General features: G+C 44.5%; 2 protein-coding genes and 1 long non-coding RNA gene across 4 annotated transcripts; all 3 read right to left on the bottom strand.

The window, feature by feature from the left end:
* Positions 1 to 3,122: 3,122 nt before the first annotated feature.
* LOC147990316 (uncharacterized) lies at positions 3,123 to 5,888 on the bottom strand. 2 transcript variants are annotated; one of them, XR_015599310.1, is made up of 3 exons: positions 5,750 to 5,888; positions 4,247 to 4,378; positions 3,123 to 4,146 (listed from the first exon to the last, which is right to left on the bottom strand). It is a non-coding gene; the product is annotated as an uncharacterized LOC147990316 (long non-coding RNA). The 2 variants fall into 2 exon arrangements; XR_015599309.1 differs by having other exon boundaries at positions 4,247 to 4,448; positions 5,750 to 5,882.
* Positions 5,889 to 9,484: 3,596 nt separating this feature from the next.
* LOC125529911 (E3 ubiquitin-protein ligase ATL41) lies at positions 9,485 to 10,440 on the bottom strand. The gene has a single exon (XM_048694336.2). It carries the CDS (start codon positions 10,323 to 10,325, stop codon positions 9,624 to 9,626), a length of 702 nt encoding a protein of 233 aa, XP_048550293.1. The 5' UTR covers positions 10,326 to 10,440; the 3' UTR covers positions 9,485 to 9,623.
* A 282-nt stretch (positions 10,441 to 10,722) lies between these two features.
* On the bottom strand, positions 10,723 to 20,818 carry F2KP (fructose-2,6-bisphosphatase). The gene is made up of 23 exons (XM_087515351.1): positions 20,473 to 20,818; positions 20,323 to 20,386; positions 19,678 to 19,976; positions 19,025 to 19,240; positions 17,682 to 17,894; positions 16,515 to 16,607; positions 15,649 to 15,747; positions 15,511 to 15,540; positions 14,925 to 14,978; positions 14,332 to 14,385; positions 14,182 to 14,259; positions 13,865 to 13,956; positions 13,723 to 13,780; positions 13,536 to 13,610; positions 13,246 to 13,293; positions 12,955 to 13,052; positions 12,342 to 12,417; positions 12,129 to 12,191; positions 11,959 to 12,050; positions 11,576 to 11,644; positions 11,346 to 11,409; positions 11,209 to 11,274; positions 10,723 to 11,107 (listed from the first exon to the last, which is right to left on the bottom strand). Exons 1-23 carry the CDS (start codon positions 20,713 to 20,715, stop codon positions 11,030 to 11,032), a joined length of 2,322 nt encoding a protein of 773 aa, XP_087371477.1. The 5' UTR covers positions 20,716 to 20,818; the 3' UTR covers positions 10,723 to 11,029.
* Between the last annotated feature and the right edge of the window lie 2,324 nt (positions 20,819 to 23,142).

Here is a 23,142-nt window from a genome sequence, read left to right as displayed (position 1 = left end):
TAATTTTTTTTAAAAAAATCCTCACGTCCTTGTAGAAAAAGAAGTAAAAAAGAACAACGCAGCCTACCAGCGATCGTCACTTTGCGTAGCCCTCTATTAAAAAAATATGTGCAATCATCACCTCCATATAAAAAAGAAATAAAATTTTAAAAATTCCTCGCCTTCATCTAAAAATAATATCACAAAAACTTTTTTACCACGACTAACCAGCTTGCGCCACGTGGCATAGCTGGTTGGCCATCCATCACATGACGCTTAATGGGTTTAATAATTGAAGGGAGTAATAAATAATAACAGTAGTAGAACATGTTTGCTTGGGGCTCTTCTGATAATTAAGTGCGACCTCTTTGGGATATTCGATTCTGAGCCCAGGCTCAGCTGCTCCCGAAATCTCAGCCGCCAACTCACATTCGGATCAGTGCTCCTCAATGTATTCGTAGCTGTATTCCAGTAGGTATTTCGTCTGAAGTTTTGATGGGCCTAGGCGCATTCATTGTGACGGAGGCATCGTCCAGCGGACGGATCAGGCTTTCAGCGCACGGTCCACCATTCTTCCCGAGCCATCCCAAAAGTCGTCCCCTCGAACGAACCTCCATCCGCACCAACTCAGCAGACACCACTCAAAAAAGAATAAAACCAACTTAGCAGACCTTTCTGATGAAAAACTGGCTCTCGCCGATGCTATGATTCATACCTCCTCCGTAGCCACTGCAGATTCAACCTACGCCGCTGTCGTGCTCCATGCGTCTGCTGTAGACCCCGTACTGAAGCTGCCCGAGACCTGCAAATGTTGTGGAGAAAATTCCTTATTTGACACTATCTTAAAATCTGCTTCCTTATTTGACACCGGGAAAAAATTTCTTCCCTATTTGACACAAGTTCTAAATTTTATTCCCTATATGACATTTCCGTTCATTTTAAGCCTAAATGACACCTGAAAAGACTCTTTTGCCCCTCATGTGGTATGTGTGTGGGGGGCAATAGCGCACACACGCGGCACCAGTGCGAGGGTAGGAGCACACACGTAGCAACACATACACATGCACCAACACACACGCAACAACACGCACGCGCACGTGTACACACACACGCAGCAACACATATGCACGCGCACACACACGCAGCAACACACACGCACGCAGCACACACGCACATACACACACACACGCAGCAGCAGCACACACACAGCCAGCACATAGGCACGCAACAGCACACACACACGTGCACGCGCGCACGTACACACGCAGTAGCAAACACACACGCAGCGGCGCACATGCACACACACATGCAGCAACAGCACACATGTGCGCGTGCACCCTGTCGATGATGAACGACACCTATGGAATCACAAGAATCCCTACTACGGTTGCGGGGCGCGGGGTCGTGAGAAGAGCGGATCAAACAGATAGCACACGGTTCGTTTATCCAGGTTCGGGCCGCGAGGATGCGTAAAACCATACTCCTGCTTTGGTGGATTATATATCAGTGTTCTTGAGCTAGCTATGGGGCGTGAGGAGCTCCAAAAAGCCGAATCCTTCTCCTGGTCGCCTCGGGCCTCCTTTTATAGGAAAAGGGGTAGCCACAGTGGCACACAGGAGGTGGAAAGAGAACAGTGATGCGAGGTTATCCCCCACATTACATGACAAGGCGCATTTAATGCGTCTTGCCCAGGTGTCCTTGCTTTATCGGGGACGGGGGAGAGCCCTGTCTCGTCCGTCGCTGCTCCCTCTTGTGTTGACACGCGCCCTGGCCAGCGGCGCCCGCGCTGCCATGTAGGCAGGCAGGCAGCTGAGGTGGCGCAGTGGTAGGTCTCCACGAAGATCTACATGCCGCCACGCAGGTGCCTGCCCAGCTGGTTGGGTCGGCAGCTGCATGCGAACGGCGGTGGAGGTTTGACTGGCGTGGGCCTGATGGTGGCCCTACGGGCGTTCTCGGCAAGGGCTTTGCCGGGGCCCCGGCAAGGGTCTTGCCGTGGCGCCTGCTGTCATCCCCGGCAAGGCTCTTGCCGGGGGCCTTGTGGTCTTCCTTGGCTGAGATCCCGCCAAGGATCATCATCTTCTAAAGGGTGTATCTGATCTTGAATGCCTTCACAAAGATCTGCATGCCACCACGGGGATGTCTCCCAAATCCTTGCCCCATGGGGGCAGTGGACTCAAGGGTGACTCACTCCGTAGGTGTGGGGCGAGCTGCCACGGCAAGGGTCTTGCCGGGCTTGGTAGAACCGCCTCCCGGCAAGGATCTTGCCGGGGGGATCCGCTTCGTCCCTTTTGCTCTTTGTGGTATTGGTCTTGGCGTCGTTCTGCTTCTCCTGAGCTTCGGCCTTACCTTGGCTCACCTCCCTTGCCTTGCCTAGTGTGGTGGTGCCCGTGGCTCAGACTGCCCGTGCACAATTATAGGTGTACAAAAAGTGTACCCCTCTTTTTTACACCGACACACCCACACACGCAACAACACACGCGCGCTCACACATACCGCATGAGGGTAAAATCGTCTTTTCAGGTGTCATTTAGGCTCAAAATGGACGGAAATATCGTATACGGAATAAAATTTAGGACTAATCTTAAATAGGAAAGAAAAACTTTTTGAATCAGATTTTAAGACAGTATCAAATAAAAAAATTCTCAATGTTGTGTTACAAACACAGCCTTCATCCTGACAAAGCAATGGAACAACGGAAACGAAACGCAGCTGAATCTCGTCACCGGCACCCACGACATGCTTCATCAAGCCCGTCTCGCACAAAATCTTTTCTGGGATGCACACCAACAATGCAACAGCTTGGAAAATGTAGATGCGACGCCCAACATTTTTTCTATCATAATTCTAAAGTTCTGCTGAGTTGCTGACTTACAGTACTTCCTTCGTTTTTATTTACTCCGCATATTAGAGTTAACTGAAGTCAAATTTCGTAAAGTTTGACCAAGTTTATAAAAAATAATATAAATATTTACCATAACAAATTTATACTATGTGAAAGTATATTTAATAATAAATCTAATGATGTTGATTTGTTATTGTATATGTTAATATTTTTGTTTATAAAATTGGTTAAAGTTTACAAAGCTTGACTTTGACCAAACCTAATACGCGAACTAAATAAAAACGGAGGGAGTACAACACTATGCAATACAACAGCACTAAAATTAATAAGCATCGGAGGAACAAGCCTGGAGCATGGCTCACAGCACACACCAGAAAATCCTCGAATCGCACATTACACACGAAATTTTAAATCTTCTCGACTACATCTGTGCACCAACCAGTGGGCGTGTGCACGTGTTCCTGCGTCGCCCTTCCATTCAATAGTTCTTGCACTTTCCGGGCTTGCGGGGCTGTTTAGGTGCATCTCCACGATCAGGACATGTCAGTCCGCTTGTGGCCTTCGCGGGGGCAGATGCTGCAAAACCTGGTACGCTTGCTCAGACCCTCGTGTGGTGATTTCTCCCCTACTGTTCGACGGCCTCCCTACACCCCTCTGCTACTCCAGTGGTGCTAGTCCTTGAAGCGCATTCACGCTGATGGACGCCCCGACACTACCTTCCTGGGCCTCCAAATTTTTGGACGGGGCTCCAAAACATAGCACGAGTGTACACTTTGATTGCATGCTGCTCTATTGCTAGATTTGTTCTCCTCACGACACCTCCCTGCCACCACCAACACACATCAGTTTTACTGACAATGAAAAATTGAAAATTAATCAGCAACGGTGAATAACGAACAGACACAACAGTTTTTCTGACAATTAGTCATCTACTCTTCGTAGCTTTCCTCCCTCTCACGTTCAATCTGGAGCCTCATATACTGCCTCACAAAAATGTGCATCGGGCTAGCAGGTGGCATATAACCCTTCAACATGTTTCCACTTCATTGGGTGCTTGTAATTTTAGTGCAGAACACACATTTTAGTACAGCTTAGCTCACTTAGTTCGGATTTCATATATCTGGGTCATGTATGGGCTTCCTCAAATTGTATTTATCAAGCAGCATATCCATGCGGACTCGAACTCATCGATCGTCAACATGTGATTTATAAACTTATAGAACTCATCCCTGAACTCGTTATTCTTCGTATACAGAGGGCCTAGGCTCTCCTTCGCCTTCTTCTTATGTACCGCACGAACTGTTATTCTCCGCTTCCGGCTTCCCCTGCAGCACACACACATTCAGCTGCCAAAGAAGGCTCTAGTCAGTACAAGCCATCGACTCAGCAATCAGAAGAAATTTACAACAACAGTGCAATTCTCACCGAGCAGCCACAAATAATTTCCTGCATCGACTTCATCCTCTCAGCATTCGATCTGCTTTTGCCAAACCTAATCCCGAAGGAAAAAGCTTACTGTCATCCGGCGGATTGTAGTGGCCGCGTCCGCCACCTCCGCTGCATGACACGCGTCCAAATGAAGGCTTGCATGTCATCCTTTATCGAACACGAAACAGAGGCTATGTTTCTGAAACAAATGCGGTGTTGCAATTGTTTACGACGGGTCTAGTTTTGCAACAAAGCAAAGCCCAAAAATATTTCTACAACATGACATATGTTACAAATATTTTCCGCAACACAACTTCTGTTACAATTTTTTTTACAATATATGTGCTGCAAATATTTCCGCAGCATCACCTATGATCTTTGTTGCAGAAAATATTTCTATAATAAACTCTGTTGTAAATAAAATTCTATAGATGTTTCCGCAACACGATCTTTGTTGCGGAAAATATTATAACAAACTCTGTTGCAAAAAAAATCTACTGACATTTCTGCAACATGCTCTTTGTTGCAGAAAATTCTACAACATAATCTATACTGAAAAGGTTAAAATGCCCGTCAGACATTTGATGACATTGGTGTGAGGGGGATTTTTTTGTTTGTGCAACAGGCCTCTTGTTGCCAAGGGAACGAGCACACAACACTATGTTTGTTGCAACGGGGCAAATGTTTTTTTCTATAACAGAAATCTTGTTTCTGAAACACAGGCCTTGTTTCAAAAAAAAAAAAACAGTTCGGCAGGTGCGCAACACAAGCTTTGTTGCAAAGGTTGATGCACGCTCAATGAAAGAAGATCAGACTGTTGGCTTGCTCATGATCCTACGGCTACTAAGGCGGCGGATGTTTTCTAAATATCACCCGGCAGACGCATAGCTGCCCCCAATCCCAAAGCCAATCTCCCAAGAATACAAGTTGTAAAAGTCGTATGCCTCACCAAGTGAATCAAAACTCAATCCTCGATGCGCAAGGTGCCCTGTCAGGTGGTGCAATACTAAGCCTCAACCTCGAATTATGTAAGGAGTCGCTTCAGTTTTTCTATTTTTCAGTGCATATACCACCATCACCCACAACCACACACACATGTCTGCATCCACTAATTACTGATTTAACACAAAACAGCAGTGGAGTTCATGGCCCAAAGGCAATGTGCAGTTTTAACCAAACAACTGATCAATGTATTACTACCTTTTAGTCAGCCGGGTGCTTCAGGATTCTTCCTGTTAGTCGACTGTGCCGACCTGATTGGAGATACATTATTTCTTCATCGCCCCGCTCCTCCAACCCTCACAGGGCTCCCGGCACCGGACCCGACATTCAAATCAGCCACCGTAGCAGCTGATTAGGTCGCAAACGCTGTCAATCGGGCGGGGGGGGGGGGGGGGGGGGGGGGGGGGGGGGGGGGGTCCACCGGCCTGGTCTACGAACACTGAAGCGCCCCTAGAACCAATCTACGGAAAAATGAGCATGGATAAGCGAGGAACTCACCGGTCAACGGGATCCAACAGGAACTCTAGCCGCTCCTCTGTCGTTGCCGCACAAGCCGCCGCCGAGAGCAGGGGAACGAGGGTTTGCAAGCCTTCCTGACCCACTAGAACTGTCCACAGAATTTTCAATTCCCAGACCCGCGGTACATTTACGACTAAAAACGGCCTAGGTTTCCCGCTGACGTACTGGATTAAGGGCATGTACAATAATTGATAAAATAGTCTTATCTTAAGTTTTGCATGTAATTTAGAGATAACAAAGAAAAATGTCTACAATGGGTCATCTCTTAGTCTTATCTTCAATAACTAGCAATTTCTAAAAATATGGTGAGACATATTGTGCTAAAAGATCATCTCTTGTCTTATCTTAAATAAGAGAAGACAAGCCTTCTCTTATGAGTTCTCTCTCCTCCACCTCATCATTTATCCTACGTGGCACTCCTAAGATAGCACCATTGTACATGCCCTAACAATCCGGGCCAGGGCACAACACACCATCGGCCTCCTGGTACACGGACCAGGAACGGAACAGGGCTGACGGGTGTCCACCGCTACTAGCAGGGCCCGCCAGCGCGCACTGTTACCGCACGTATACGCGCAGTATCCTAATTTTCCTGCGCTCAAACTCCGACACGGCAGACCTATTTTCTAGGATCCCAAAGCAGCAGCGGACGCTAGCGATTCCGGGAGCATATGAGCTCGAGCATCGAATCGCTGCTTCCGACCTCTTTATGCTACTGCTTTGTGTAAGGCTGATTGTAATGGGAAGTATCATATACTAGTATCATGCATATGATACTAGTGTGTGATACTACCTCCCTAATGCATAGTAATCATATATTAGTATCATGTAGTACTTTATTTATTGCCATGCATGACACAAAGTAGCATATCATTTATTATGACACGGTATCATGATATGATACTACATTCTCTCTTTCATCATTTAATGCTATGCCACCTCATCAAAATTGCTTAGTTGGCATGCATGATACTACCTATGATACTACCATTACGACCAGCCTAAAGAAAAAGGTAGTTTGGATGATAGTACGAGAACTAATTACGAAAATGCTAACATCAAGAGAAAAGGACGGCACATTCAATAAATAGCCGTCCAGTTTAGAAAGTAGAGACTGCTATAGATAATACCCTAAAGCCTTTTGTTATACTTTTTTTTCATGCAAAAAGTGGCAAATACCAGACTTGTGGAACTGAAGAATTGAAGATTTCGAGTAATTAAGATTAAGAGGTGTGTGTGGGGGGGGGGGGGGGGGAGTAGTTTTCGAAGCATAAGGAAGCAGCTTCCTTCATATGGACATATACTGGTCATGGTGTATGGTTGGGTCTGATTGAGCAATTGCAGAGTTATCAATCACTCAAATTGAGAAAGAAAATCCCTACAATTTTGAGTGCCACTCATAGCCAATTGATGTAAGCTTGAAGCTAAGCTAGGAAAATCCATCTGAAGCAATTCAGTTGCTCTTAACTCTGTTATTTTTTTGAAAAAGTGGTTGAAACAACTTACGGAGCCTTACGTAACTTTCCTTTACCATATTCTCTCTCCCCCTTTATTTCTAGGGGGTGGGCCCCTCCTCCCCTCTAATCACAATCACAGTTTGCCTTCTGGTTATTTATGTAAAACTTAACGTAAGTTTTAGTAGATGTAGCATTGCTCTTCTTTTAAGATCATCTGATTGTGGTTTCGCTCATGCGGTTTTCCTGGGAGATTTATTCGATTTGTACTGTTTTCTATAAGGAAAAAGCTAGTGGTCAACCGACCGATCTTTCTTCTCACATCCATCACGTTCTACGCTTGAGACATGTCTTGAAGGGCCAGCGCACCGCTTCTCTCCTTCATCCCTATCTCTAGTGAAATGGCTGCATATTTTTATCTCTCGTGTCCATGCGTTGAATCTCATTTGACCATGCAGAGCGCTCTGTACTGCAGTTCTTGCAACTGGGCACCTGTTTCGAAAAGGCATACTGCAACAAATGGGGTGATGCAGAGACCATGGGGTGCTCTCCCCGTTGCAGTCGTCGGCGTTCTTGCAAGTTTTCGCAACAACAATCTTGTTGCAGGAATACATAGAAGAAGTTAGAGATGTTGGGTCCTATTGCAATGAAGGTTTTGCAACAAGAGTCTTGTTACAGAAAAATAAAAGAAAGTGTTTTGCATCAAGGGTCTTGTTGCTGAAAAATAGAGAAGAAAAAGTTTTGCTGCGGTAAATTAAAGAAGAGAATATTTTGCAACAAAGGTCTTGTTGCAGAAAATTAGAGAAGAGATTTTTGTAACATGACTCTTGTTGCAGAAAGTTAAAGAATAAGAGGTTTCACAACAAGAGCATTTTTGTAGAAAATTAAAGAAGAAGAACGAACGACTCGCATTGTACAATCGGATGGCTCGTGAGGCGGCTGATCTTTTTAAAAGATCCGTCAGCCGAAGCGTAGCACTGCCCTATTTTCTATAAATTCCAGCATGTAATCCCAGAACTTTGATGGAATTAATAACCTTAATAACAAGACAAAACAAAAAGAACAGAAAACCATAAGGAAGCAACTTCCTTCATATGGACATATACTGGTGATGGTGTATGGTTGGGCCTGATTGAGCAATTGCGGAGTTATCAATCACTCAAATTGAGAAAGAAAATCCCTACAATTCTGAGTGCCACTCATAGCCAATTGATGTAAGCTTGAAGCTGAGCTAGGCAAATCCATCTGAAGCAATTCAGTTGCTCTTAACTTTGTTATTTCTTTTCCAAAAAGTGGTTGAAACAACTTACGGAGCCTGAGTAATTTTCCTTTACCATATTCTCTCTCCCCCTTTATTTCTAGGGGGTGGGCCCCTCCTCCCCTCTAATCCTAACCACAGTTTGCCTTCTGGTTATTTACGTAAAACTTAATGTAAGTTTTAGTAGATGTAGCATTGCTCTTCTTCTAGGATCATCTGATTGTGGTTCCGCTCACGCGGCTTTCTTGGGAGATTTATTCGATTTGTACTGTTTTCTATAAGGAAAAAGCTAGTGATCAACCGACTGATCTTTCCTCTCACATCCATCACGTTCTACGCTTGAGACACGTCTTGATGGGCCAGCGCACCACTTCTCTCCTTCATCCCTATCTCTAATGAAATGGCCACATATTTTTATCTCTCGTGTCCATGCGTTGAATCTCATTTGACCATGCAGAGCGCTCTGTACTGCAGTTCTTGCAACTGGGCACCTGTTTCGAAAAGGCATACTGCAACAAATGGGGTGATGCAGAGACCATGGGGTGCTCTCCCCGTTGCAGTCGTCGGCGTTCTTGCAAGTTTTCGCAACAACAATCTTGTTGCAGGAATACATAGAAGAAGCTAGAGATGTTGGGTCCTATTGCAATGGAGGTTTTGCAACAAGAGTCTTGTTACAGAAAAATAAAAGAAAGTGTTTTGCATCAAGGGTCTTGTTGCTGAAAAATAGAGAGGAAAAAGTTTTGCCGCGGTAAATTAAAGAAAATAATATTTTGCAACAAAGGTCTTGTTGCAGAAAATTAAAAAAGAGATTTTTGTAGCATGACTCTTGTTGCAGAAAGTTAAAAAATAAGAGGTTTTACAATAAGAGTATTTTTGCAGAAAATTAAAGAAGAAGAACAAACGACCCGCATTGTACAATCGGACGGCTCGCGAGGCGGCAGGTCTTTTTAAAAGATCCGCCGGCCGAAGCGTAGCACTGCCCTTTCTATAAATTCCAGCATGTAATCCCTAGAACTTTGATGGAATTAATAATCTTAATAACAAGACAAAACAAAAAGAACAGAAAACCATTGCCAGCCGTCTATAGTTTACCCATGTACACTGCACTCGGCAGCTCTAGCTAGCTCACGGGGCCAGCCACTCAGGCCACCGGCGCCGCCCCATCCTCCTGCATCCTCACCGCCGACCTGCAGACCGGGCACGTGGAGCTCAGTCGGAGCCACGCATCGATGCATCCGACGTGGAACGCATGGCTGCACGCCGGGAGCAGCCTCCCCAGCTCGCCGTCCTCCATCTCCCCGAGGCACACGGCGCAATGCTCGGCGGCGGCGGCGGCCGCCACCTTGGCAGACGAAGACTCCCACACGAGCACCGGCAGCGCGCCCAGCTCCTTGGCGCCCAGCCCCGCTGGCTCCGGCGCGCACGCGGCGTCGACGGTGATCACCTCGAGCTCGTAGCCGTCCGGCGGCCGCTGCAGCGCCAGCGCGAGCGCGTGAGGGTTGCTCAATGCGGCGGCGGTGGTGGCACGACGCTGCAGGAAGCACCGGGCGTAGAGGTGGAGCGCGGCGACGAAGGCGATCGCCGCCGAGAGCGCGGTCACCGCGGCCAGGAGGACGTTGGTGTTGTATGGAGGCGCAAACGGCGACATGGCTGGATGCTGGTGCGCACGGTGCAGTGTGCAATCATGCATATGGCAGTCCGGTGACCAGCGACTGAACCATATGTATATATATCTGAAGGCAGCGGGTAACGAGCGTCTCGGTTTCTTCTCACAAGTTGCAGATTTTGTTATCTTTAACGAACTCGTGTCTGCGCTGCGTTTCAATGCCAGCATACCCCACATGTCATGGACGTGCCATCGACGTCAAATGCCGCCTTTTGCTCGCCACATAAACTATGGCTTGCCTACATACCTTTCTGCACAAAAACTATTGGCAACTTGTGGCGACCGGCCAGCCAAGCATACGTCCGTCCGGCCCCTACAGCCTTCGTAGATGCCGCATGAAATCGTGGGAGGTTTTGGCACACTGCTGCGCCCCGTGCCACCGAGTTTCTGGAGCAAGAGACTGAAACGTCTCGTGTCCTCACACGGATACGGGAACAGCACAGCACAGGAGGTCCACAGCTCGGTGGGCAGGTCTCATGATGGCCCGAGAGTCCAAGTGAGCAGTGATCCTGCATTTCCTTCACTGACATCAGCCACAGGGAAACCAAGGGAGGACAAGGAACAATCCTTTGACTTGTTACTTTCAAGATGAACCTGCATTTTTCTTATCATTACCAGCAGTAACATCTTCTGGTACAGTATCTTTTTACAGTTCCTTATTAGCGGTATTATATGTTTTTTTTACAGTGACCAATAGGTGTTTTCGGTCGAATAGTTTACACCGGAGGGGTTAGTTTTACTTTCAGGCCGTCCGGAGAGGAGAGATGAATAGCTGGTTACTGTATTGAGTTAACTGTATGTATATACTGCCTGTATGGTTGTATCTAGAACAGCCAATCCGGAACTTGCTGTTGTGCTGAGCCTACCTGTATCTCAGATTCTCAATCCATGAGCTTGTACCTCTTCTCCTCGACACCGGTGACGCCCATTTGTATCTCGATTATGGTATGGAGTGGCATCTAAGGTACATTAGAAATGTGTTCAATTGGTTTAGCAATGCTTTTGCCAGTTTTCAAATACAGCGTTGATGCAACAAGAGAAGATCAAAATGCCATGTTACCTCCATGTCTGGAACTTCCCTCAAAGGCCTGTCGGCGAAATACGAGTACAATGCTCGCAACACGGCCTATAAATAAGACAGACATTTTAAGATCAGCGCTTCTGCACAAGAGAGTTTCATCAACGGTAGCAATTTACCTGGTGGGATATAACGACCACTGGTGCTCGCTGGCGTTCGAGCTCGATGATAACAGGCTCCAACCTGAGGATTGTTACCAGTGTAGCACGTTGGTTAGGATGGAGGTAATAACAGAACTGATATCCCCCCCCCCCCCCCCCCCCCCCCCACACACACACACACAGTTTTATGTATTGTAAAGTCCAGTAATACCACACAACATTCTGAATAATTCAGCAGATTGTTTTACCTCTGAATCACATCAAGGTAAGACTCCCCACGTGGGTACCGATAACGCAGCTTGTCCTTCTTGCGTGACCTGGTTGCAAGTTGCAGCACGCATTACAAAACCATCATAACAGCATGTTCGAATAATATATATTCAATAAATATGTAAAGGCCAAAATATTGTGGAAGAAATCATGCAATATACAGGTCCGCTCCGTTTAGCAACTCAGATATGTCTAAATGTCTAATGTAACTTCTACACTTTAGCATGGCATGATTAATAGGGAAAACAATGTAGCTTTGTAGCATGGTAATTAACAAAATGGCATGGCACTGTACATAAACTACCAATAAGATATTCCAGAACACTTGTTGCAAAAGTTGCAGAGAAATGTTACTACATACTCATATTCCTCAGGCATAATTTTCTTTATCTCTTCATACGTCATCCCATCACATACACCAGAATTGATCTCATCAAGAGCACGCCATTGTATCTACAAGGTTGAACCTATGTCAGTATACATAGGTAGCAACAGGTCTGTAAGAGAACTCACAATCTTTCAAGGAACTACCTTTGGGAATCCAACAATTGGAGTTGCTGTCAAAATTGTTCTCTGTAGAGTGCTAGTCCAAATCTAAACAACAGGACAGCCACAAAATAAAGCATCTTGCTCTGTTAGCTCTCTTGATAGGATCACAGACATCATCTGTTTCTTAAGTAAAATACTGACAACACTAAGTTGCCCTTGCAAAATAGTGTAACTAAATTTAAGGGGATTACTTACAGTTGCAGTTTTCTCATTTTTGAGGCGCTTTTCAATAAAGTTGGCTAGTTTCTTTGAGTAAAGCTCTCCGTCTTCACTGCATAATTATCAGGCAGGTTGAAGTGGTCTTCGTTAGGTGAATACAATAGGCTAATTCCCATAAGAGGAATGATTCTGCCTATGCTTTCTTGACAAATAAGGCCTCTTTTGGTTCATAGGATAGGATTATCGTAGGAATAGGAATCTTGTAGGAAATGAGATGACATGTATCTCAAATCCTATGAGTAGGAATAGGAAACAAGATGTCATTTGGTTGACACCAAAGGAATTTTTCCATTGAGTCTAGGCTCATTTTTATTTTCCTATGAAATGTGGAGGATAGGAACCAATCCTATGTAGGAATAGGAATCCATTCCTATGAACCAAAGGGCTCTAAAGGAAAAAATCCTATAAGAATCCTATCATCTAGAAATCCTATGAAATTCCTATAAACCAAAGGAGGCCTAAAATAATCAAAATTTCTAATGCAAAATTTCCATATATGTTACCACTTGCCCATTACTCCAATAACTAAAAAATGGTGACTTAAGCATATAAAGGTATCATCTGAAGGTATCAGATTAGAGAAGCAAACCTTAGCACCGTGTCACCGCCAACTCTTCCTCTAACATTGTGTAAACTCTCACCATGCCTGGTAAGCAAAATAGGCCGAGGCGCAAGATGAGAATTCACCTGCAGTTGCATATTAAGGAAGGATGTGTCACAAATTAAAAGTGCACTAATGACACTCCATTGTTAACACTCCAAATAAACTTTGAAGCAACCACAACATATGAGCATTTCCATAATGGGAAGATATTATACTTGCTTCCGAAACGGCAATTGACTATTTATATTGTAAGAAACTAAGCATTGAAGTACATACCAAGAAAAAGACAATGCGCCCAGGGAGATAGCCACTGATATTGTTCACCTGGTACAAGGTGGCAAGAAGTTAGAAATTCGAAGAAACAAGTACCAAACAAATTTAGAATGCTAAGTTTCAAAATTTACAAGCCCACGATGACAAAACTCAACCAAAATGCTCGGTTTTGTGTAAAGAACCTAGTTTTCCCAGTTATAAAGAGGAGCCAACCCTAGAACACTTAAAGGTATAACTGGAAACCTAGCCACCCTTTTTACAGGAATAGGAGATAGCAGTATCATCTTTGTTACCTGCAACTGGCCACCCTCCCCTTTTACCATATCAATCATTTTGATATATGAGCCTTCCTGCACTGGCTCGTAGACCTGCAAGAGGAATACTACTTGGTTCAATATTAAATAGTTCAGAGAGCTCAAGAACTTTACTTGACAACACATGCACTACTAGAACATAATATAACTCGCAGAGCATTGAGACCTTTTCATAATTTGTCAAACGTTCAAGGAAGTCCTGCAATCCAGCTTCATAATCCGGCCTACAAAATTTTACACAGAAATAAGGTTATGTATATTATATTTGTAAGTACAGGGCGAGTTTTGAGGGATTGTCGGTTTCTAACTGGTCAGCATAATCAGGGCTTTGCTGAATTTTCAGGCGTACATTCCTTTCGATTATGTTTCGATCATTACATATTGTCTCCAGAAATATTATCTGCAGAAAGTGCATCCAGTTAGCAAGCATTGTCCAAGATGACAAATGACAGAAATGTACCCAATGCACAAAAACACATTAATTAGACTGACCCACAAACTGTCAGTGGTGTGACAGTATTATATGTTATAACTTTCATCAACATGAAACAATTTTAGCTCAAGATAATCACGGAAGAAAGGTCAAAGAACCAAATCTACTGTAAATCCAAATGTTACGAAATACCTTGCAGTTCCCTTCAGCCATCTTCATTAGCATATATCTTCTTTTCCTTGTGCTGTTTGTTGCATCAAATATACCAACCTACACACGATAGGAACTGGTCAGAAGAAACATTACATTGTTAGAAGACCACGCAGCATAAAGCCAGCTTACCTGACCTCCTCCGTGCATCCAGTCTATCATGTCTTCCATTGCTAAAGCAGCCACCTGGAAACATTTCAGAGAGAAAGATAATGTGGAAACTTGCTTACACAAAATTCGTTGTTAATATTCATCTTGTGGTGCTGTTGGTCAGCCAATCAAAATTTACATCTGAAGTAGTATGCTAAATTGAATTATTATGGCCTATATGGAACTTTCAAGAGAAGCATTCAGAATAATCCAAGCCAAAGAACATAGCATGAGTTTAAGGGGGCAGAGCAATCTTAGTATCAAATCCTAATACGTTAATGGGAAAATGTGAGTATAATATGACAATATTGCAGGTTCAAGATGTGCCAAATACTCCTGTTCATAAATAAATTTTGGTCTAGCAATCACAAGGACTAAATTGTTCAAACTACCATGGTAGCATTTATTAGTTACCTAAATATGTGTATAAAACAAGTTGTTAAATGGGAGGGTATAAAACAAAAATTGTGAGGCATTCGTGTTCAAAACGTAGAATGATGTATTTGTGAGCACGAAGAGTTATATAGAATTTAGAGTTTTACTTAGCAACAAATTGTAGAACAAAGTCTGCTGACCTCATTACGTGCCTCGATCCCCTCTTGGTTATCAGGGCGGAAAAAATCTGCAGACTGAACCAATGAAACTACAAAATTGTCAGATTTCTCTACAGTAAACTGTAATTTTACTAACATAGACGCAAATAACTGCATTGCAAAAAACAAGATATAAACGCATGCATGTGACATGAACAAGCAGTATCACAACAAGAATGAGAGCCAAAGATATATTCATGTGTACAGTAACAATGTAGATAGAAGTATGAACAAAATAATAAACTTGCTCAGCCAATGTGCGAATGAATTTAATAAATGCATAGCTGGTGACATTCAATGTTTACTGAGAAGACTGATGGACCTATATACACAATACGAAAAAGATGTTAAAAGTTATTTTCTTTATACCAGTGAACAATGAAACAGCATGATAAAAAGATAGCTGTGATAACAATCATTATTAATACACCAACAGATCAGTGATGTATAAAGGCAAATATGGATAGAGTAACTGAAAATAAAATACGGTGTCATGTAAAGAATATAAATGCCATATACTTAAACAAAAAAGTGTGAAGATAATGTATCAAATGACAGATCTTAGTACCTGATTCGCTCCATGCTTCAGACGGCGGTACTACACATACAGTTTCAACAGAGAGAGAGTGAGTTCAGTGTATTTTCCATAATCCAAGAATATCTACCGGTTGTACACGATAAATAATGTGGACTAGAATATAATCACCTTTCCAACGTTGAAATGTTTTGTTTCATGACCTAGCCAACGAAGGTACCTTGTAAGCTTAACTGCGGTGAAGGTTTTCCCACGAGCTGGTAGGCCAACCTAATTAGGAGTAAATAAATCAGAAGGAGATCTTCCCAAAGAAGCATAGAAAACACTATATGAGTGTGCTCCAGCACAATAGTGAATCTTAATACATGATGCCAATTATGCTCAGCAGCAAGCAAATCATACTCCGTCAAGGGGCATCAAAATTGCCAGTTGTAATATACGGACATTATGTCTAAAAACTCCTAATAATCCCTGTTAAAAGAAATTGCACTAGTCCAAAATCTCACATGCGAATGGCTCAGTTTCCAGATTTCAAGTTTCCTGAAAATCACAACTAATTTGTGAGCAGTGGAAAAATAACAAACCCAAGAACTTTTTCAAAACCTGAATATGCCATTCCAGCTCCCCAGTTCTGTTTTTCCACCCAGACCACAAATGAACACTTTTTTACATAAACTTGCAGGTACATGACTCGTTACCTCTGATATCTACGCACTGGAATTTTTTTTCTTCATTTTCTCTAAAACTTTTTGCCTCAGTTTTTAAATTTTGTGAAAAAAGGAATCATGTGATCCCAAGAGCCAAAAATCTGTGTCCACATTACTTTTCCTGATTAAACAGTATAACAAGGTTAAACTGTATAACACAGAATAATTGGAAATTTATTTTATCCATGGAATTATTTATTTGTTAGTAAGCATCTAGGTGTTACGTTATTAAGGCAGCTAGATATTATAAAAGGAAATGGTAGGTGCTATGTAGTAACAATGCAACAGTCAAATATTTATCTTGTGATGGTATCTGATGATCATAATTACCAGAACAATAGCCAGTTTCCGGTCCTCCTTTGATCCGTGCAACCTATCAGCTACAGCTGCAGCTGCAACAGCTCCGGCTGCTTCTGGCATGGCCTTCAAATATGTCAACAATAAGAAAGAATCAGGTATAAACTTTATTCAGTAATCTGGTAAAATATTTGTTCAACTACATCAAACCAAATAAATGAAGAAATGGACATAATAGAGGTAATTGTACTAGCAATATCTGAACCTTTCATGCGGGTTCAGTTTATTACATCAACTTACAAAATGCAACTAACTAGTCCATAAACTTGGCCTGCAGTATCAATTTGATCCAAATCACACTAGCTTGTGCTAACAAAGCATACGTGACATGCCACGCTGGTGCACAAGAGCCATTTCTACACCCATTCCAGCCCAGGAAATTTGCAAATAACGCTCTGTTCTATCTTTGAATTGCATCAGATGGTCCTTCTCCTCTATCTCACTCTCCTCTCTTTCGAAATTTAGGGCCCAAAATTGCAATAACAACGGCGGCCCCTTGGGGTGACGGCAACGGCGACTGAGGGGCTTAATCAACGACGACGCCGTGTGTCGCTCCTGGCTCCCCATCTGCCCCATCTCCGCTCCCTTGGTGGCGTACTCGCAGCAGTAATTTGTACTGAGATGGGCTCGATCAATGAAGGATCATGGGTTAAGGTCACCTCAGTGATGTATTACAAGTTTACAACCAACATGTGCGGGTACAGATCTATGATTTGCTCAGTTTGGGTTAATTTAGACCGCGCCAAAAATCGTCAGTGCACCACATGCACATCCTTTGCCAACCATGTGGACACAGTTAGCCTGAGCTAGCGCCATTTGGACCAAAATGAACACCCGAGCCAAGTTTGTGGACTAGTTGGTTACATTTTGCAAGTTCGTGTACTAAATTGCAAGTTCATGTACTGACAGTGCAATTACCTCATCATAATTTATTCAGGCTCGCACACAGCCACACACCTGTTCAACAATCTGAACTGGGCATACAGAAGTTTCTAGTTGTTCATTTGGGCACTTACTACACGATTTGCTCAAGACTGATTCTGGCAGAAAGCTCTTTACCGTTTAGGATCGACTGTTTTCCTAATTATTTCAGTTTTCTTTTGTTACCTCATACTGGTTGAGGATACGAACAATACTGACCTTTGTTGATCCAAAATTAAGGCCAGATGCCAGGGAACATGCACTAAATGATTTTCCAAGCTTAGGAGAGACAACACCCCTGTCAACGTATAGCCCTTGTGGCATGTCCTTCTTTTGCAGTTGTATTAAGGTACCAACTGATTTTGACTCTACCATTCCAGAAACTTGTAACTTCTTAGAATTAGAAGAATCTGCTATTGAAGCCTCAGTATCCTACAAAAGGACCAAAACAATGTGGCATGCTTCTTTTAGAAAACTAATTCTGGTTCGGAGAAACACATGATATATTTTACTGTGCATAACTTGGCAATGCTGATATAACAAAACAAAATACGTTTTCACTCAAAAATTTCAAAAACATGTACTCCCTCCGTCCCAAAAAAAGTGTCGCTGATTTAGTTGTACTAAATCAGCGACACTTATTCTGGGACTGAGGGAGTAATGGATATCAAATAAATATATATTTTAATGCACGTAACTTGGCAATGCGATATAACAAAACAAAATACGTTTTCACTCCGAAAGTCTAAAAACATGTAACTGCTATCAAATAAATATATTTTACTGCACATAACTTGGCAATGCTGATAAAACGAAACAAAATACGTTTTCACTCCAAAAGTCCAAAAACATGTAATGGATAACAAATAAATGCAAAGTAACAAAAAGATCATGAATCATTATATGAAATGATAACTAGTTAACCACACATGACACTAGTTCAATATTAGTTGGAGGATCAATTTCAGGGAACATGAAGTTAATTATACTAGTGAGAAAATGACAATTGGGAAGGATATATCAACGAAAAGTAGATGCATCAGACCTTTCCTTCAAGTACATCAGACCCTTTTCTTCAAGTACACAATATAATTAATAGTTACAGTATAACCAACATGTTCGAAAATTGCTTTTGGAGGCCGAGCTCCATGGAGGCCTCCTTTTGCAAAATTCAAAATTCATATTTTTACATATCATTTTTTTTTGAAAAAAATACAGATATACATGGAGGCATAATGTACATGTGTGTAAATTTTCAGAACAAAATACGGTGAAATGAGGGCCGTGTAAAAAAACAAATCTGGGGCTTTTTAACACATGGTACTATTCATCCTCAAAGTCCAGAATTTGTCTTTTTTGTACAGGTCGCATTTCAAGGTATTTCATCCTAAATTTTTACACACGTATACATTTCATCCTTGTATACTTGCATTTTTTTTCAATTTTTTCTGAAACCAGGAATTTTGATTTTTTTTCAAAAATAAAGGACTCCATGGAGCTCGGTCACCAAATCGCCATTCTCCAACATGTTAGCATACCAACTTTTCCAGATTAGATCTTACCTTATTATGGTAACTATCATCTTTAAAATCTGCAGCAGCACTTCTTGGACTCTGAATGCCATCACTAAGAAGCATATCATTTGTCCACGGTGTTTCAGGCTGATCTAAGGATGCTGGGGTTGCAGCAAGGTTTGCTGCATATTCAGTTGGTGGTGCAGTTGGCGTTGGAACAACATAATGCTCTAAGTCAAGTTCCAAACTAGAACCAGATCCATCCTGCAGAATGGCATGAAACCACAATACTAATTAGCTTGCTATCAGCATTGAAGTGCAAAAACAATGCAAGTGTTAAAATGAGGAAATGATAAGCATGTATTGATTTTGCTAGTGTAGAGATTATCTTGTTAAGCAATAGTACACAGAAGGTAGCACCAAGAACGTATGGAAAGGGAAGGAAATACGAAAAAATCAGCTCCCATTCCTGTCCTTCAAATGGCCAATTACATCGTAAAGATTGAACTTCAAATGAAGAAGTCAAAACAATTCAAAGTTGTTACCCTTTTTTTGTCTGCCTGTTCGACTTCAGAGATACTTAGGACACCAATATACCAGCTATTTGAGCAGAAGGACGGTACAACAAAATGCAAGCCTAGTAATGAAGCATAAGCATTGCAAAATCGAAGTCAGGTGCCCATTTTTACTTCTGTTCTCACCTCGGTCGCATGAGTGGGTGCTTCATTTATACTGATATCAGGAATTCCTCGGACCTTGGAAGGCTGGAAATTTTCTTTGTATACCCTCCAGCTCGCGGCAAGATCAAGCGGAGACACGATGTCGGCCTTGTTGAAAACCCTAAACTCAAGCAACTCATCGTCTCCATTAAGCCTGAAGTTTGCAAGCCTAACATCACCCTCGAGCATGCCCCCGGTAAGAAGCCGCGTCGGCCCTTCCTCAATGATGCACGGGGTCTCCGCGTCCTTGGGCTTGAGCAAGAATTTGAAGTCGAGTGTTTCTGCAGTAAATTCCACAGAGCACAATTGTTAGGACCAGTGCACACGTGCAGCAGTTTGCAATAGAGTTTGCAAAAGTGAATCATACAGTTGTATTCAGTTGAGCCAAACAGACCGGTGGAACAGAATAGAGATTAGAGAATACTATAGGAAAACACAAAATCCTGATGGTTTACTATTGTTGAAACGAGAAACGCAACTTGAGAGGTACAGCAACTAAGCAGTTCAGTTCGGGTTTCCCAGACGAGATCACAAAGCCCACTTCATACCAAAATCAAACCGATTAAACAGGAAAGTGCAGCACAAGCGCAATTAGGTAGGTGGGTAGTAGGTGTGTAGCGTGCATACCATGGTCCGGCGGCACGACGAAGCTGAGCTCCCACATGGACGCCAGCTCCCTCTCCATCGCGAGCTGCGAAACCGGAACCAAATCAATGTAAACCGGAACTGTCAAGCACAGAAGTAGGAGTAATCAGGAGCTGGTGGCGGGGTCCGTACGGCGCGGGCGGGCTCCCATGAGCCGATGATGGGCTCGGAGCCGTAGACGTGCGGCACGAGGTCGCCGATGATCCGCGCGTTCTCCATCTTGAGCGAAACGTAGAGCTGCGCGCCGCCGTGCCACGACCCCGTCACGGCGCCGTCGCCCTCGTCCCCGCCCATTCCGCCCCCGCTGCCGCCGCCGAGCGCCGCCGCGCCGAGGCCCCCGACGCCGTCCAGACCCTTGGAGCCCGACGTGCCCATGGTTGCCGAGCGTGTGCGTGAGACCTGTGACTGTGGTGGTTTATGAATTTAATGGAGCAGGGGGGTTTGGCTCGGATTGGGGGGATTCGGGAGAGCGATGGGAGTGGTGGTGGTGCGGGTGCGGAGTCCGAGGCCTCGGAGCTCGCAGTCGCAGGATAAAATGTGGGGACCACCTGGCAGCGGCGGCCGCCCCTTTCCTGTGGACGTGGCGGGGCGTCGACGGCGCGCGGCGCGGCCGCTCCCCCTTCCCGAGCCGGAGAATGTGTCCTGCCGGCGTTTACGGCACTTGTGGTACTTGCTAACGATTACTCCACGCCACGAAAAAATTATACTCAGAATGAATGACCACCAAGATTTAAATCTAAATAGCCCTCAAAAAAGTTAAATCTAAATTCAACCGGCATATCATGGTTCCAATTCACAATGAATTTATTTGTGGGCCTGGACTCAATGAATCTAAATTTTGTAAATTTATATAGAGAACTAGAAGGTTTACAGTGGGAGAATTTTCTAGAGTCCACCCCCTCCCGACCCCGTCCTAGTGCCTCCTCCCCGGGCGCACGACCTCTCTCCCTTCCCCCCCCCCCCTCCTCCACCAATCCCCCTCGCCACCGCCGTCGGGCGCCCCTGGATCTGGCCCGGGTGGTGTCAGCGGCGTCGAGACCTTATGTATCCGCGCGCGGCTCTCCTTCCCGGGGCAGGGGACGGCGGCGGTGAGGCTCAGCTTGGCGGCGGCCCGACGACCTGGAGGCGATGGCCGGTAGCGGGTGAGGTGGGGGCGCTGCTCCTTCGCGGCGGGGCGAATTGGTGACACGGGGTGGCCGGCGGCGCGCCCCGGCCCAGATCTGGCCCTTAGGCCCCATTTGGGTCCTAGCGGGCCGGCTCCGACGCGGATTCAGGGCCTGGTCAGACCTGTGGGCCCACGGGCCTGGTATGTGTTGGGTTTCGTAGTAATTTCAAAAAAATTCCTACGCACACGCAAGATCATGGTGATGCATAGCAACGAGAGGGGAGAGTGTTGTCTACGTACCCACGCAGACCGACTGCGGAAGCGTTGACACAACGTAGAGGAAGTAGTCGTACGTCTTCACGATCCAACCGATCAAGCACCGAAACTACGGCACCTCCGAGTTCGAGCACACGTTCAGCTCGATGACGATCCCCGGACTCCGATCCAGCAAAGTGTCGGGGAAGAGTTCTGTCAGCACGACGGCGTAGTGATGATCTTGATGTACTACAGCAGCAGGGCTTCGCCTAAACTCCGCTACAGTATTATCGAGGACTATGGTGGCTGGGGGCGCCGCACACGGCTAAGGAATAGATCACGTGGATCAACTTGTGTGTTCTTTGGGGTGCCCTGCCTCTGTAAAGGACTAGAGGGGGGAGGCTGGCCGGCCAAGGGAGGGCGCGCCAGGAGAGTCCTACTCCCTCTGGGAGTAGGATTCCCCCCCCCCCAATCCTAGTTGGAATAGGATTCCTTGAGGGGGGAAAGAGAGAGAGGGGGCCGGCCACCTCTCCTAGTCCTAATAGGACTAGGGGAAGGGGGGAGGCGCACAGCCACCTTGGGCTGCCCCTTTCTCCTCTCCACTAAAGCCCACTAAGGCCCATATAGCTCCCGGGGGGTTCCGGTAACCTCCCGGTACTCCGGTAAAATCCCGATTTCACCCGGAACACTTCCGATATCCAAACATAGGCTTCCAATATATCAATCTTTACGTCTCGACCATTTCGAGACTCCTCGTCATGTCCGTGATCACATCCGGGACTCCGAACAACCTTCGGTACATCAAAATGTATAAGCTCATAATATAACTGTCATCGTAACCTTAAGCGTGCGGACCCTACGGGTTCGAGAACAATGTAGACATGACCGAGACTCGTCTCCGGTCAATAACCAATAGCGGGACCTGGATGCCCATATTGGTTCCTACATATTCTACGAAGATCTTTATCGGTCAGACCGCATAACAACATACGTTGTTCCCTTTGTCATCGGTATGTTACTTGCCCGAGATTCGATCGTCGGTATCCAATACCTAGTTCAATCTCGTTCGCGGCAAGTCTCTTTACTCGTTCCGTAATACATCATCTCACAACTAACATATTAGTTGTAATGCTTGCAAGGCTTATGTGATGTGCATTACCGAGAGGTCCAGAGATACCTCTCTGACAATCGGAGTGACAAATCCTAATCTCAAAATACGCCAACCCAACATGTACCTTTGGAGACACCTGTAGTACTCCTTTATAATCACTCAGTTACGTTGTGACGTTTGGTAGTACCCAAAGTGTTCCTCCGGTAAACGGGAGTTGCATAATCTCATAGTTATAGGAACATGTATAAGTCATGAAGAAAGCAATAGCAACATACTAAACGATCGGGTGCTAAGCTAATGGAATGGGTCATGTCAATCAGATCATTCAACT

This window comes from Triticum urartu, chromosome 1A (genome assembly GCF_056163025.1).
Source record: "Triticum urartu cultivar PI428250 chromosome 1A, HENAU_Tu73, whole genome shotgun sequence".
Lineage (NCBI taxonomy): Eukaryota > Viridiplantae > Streptophyta > Magnoliopsida > Poales > Poaceae > Triticum > Triticum urartu.
This window is presented reverse-complemented; position numbering and strand designations above follow the sequence as displayed.

Coding starts and splice junctions, on each gene's coding strand:
- LOC125529911 (XM_048694336.2), bottom strand. CDS start 10,325: ATGTGGGGTATGCTGGCATTGAAACGCAGCGCAGACACGAGTTCGTTA.
- F2KP (XM_087515351.1), bottom strand. CDS start 20,715: ATGGGCACGTCGGGCTCCAAGGGTCTGGACGGCGTCGGGGGCCTCGGC. Junction 15,748..16,514: donor GGAAACTGGCTATTGTTCTG/GTAATTATGATC, acceptor ACTCCTAATTAG/GTTGGCCTACCAGCTCGTGG. Junction 14,979..15,510: donor TGAAGCATGGAGCGAATCAG/GTACTAAGATCT, acceptor TCATTGGTTCAG/TCTGCAGATTTTTTCCGCCC.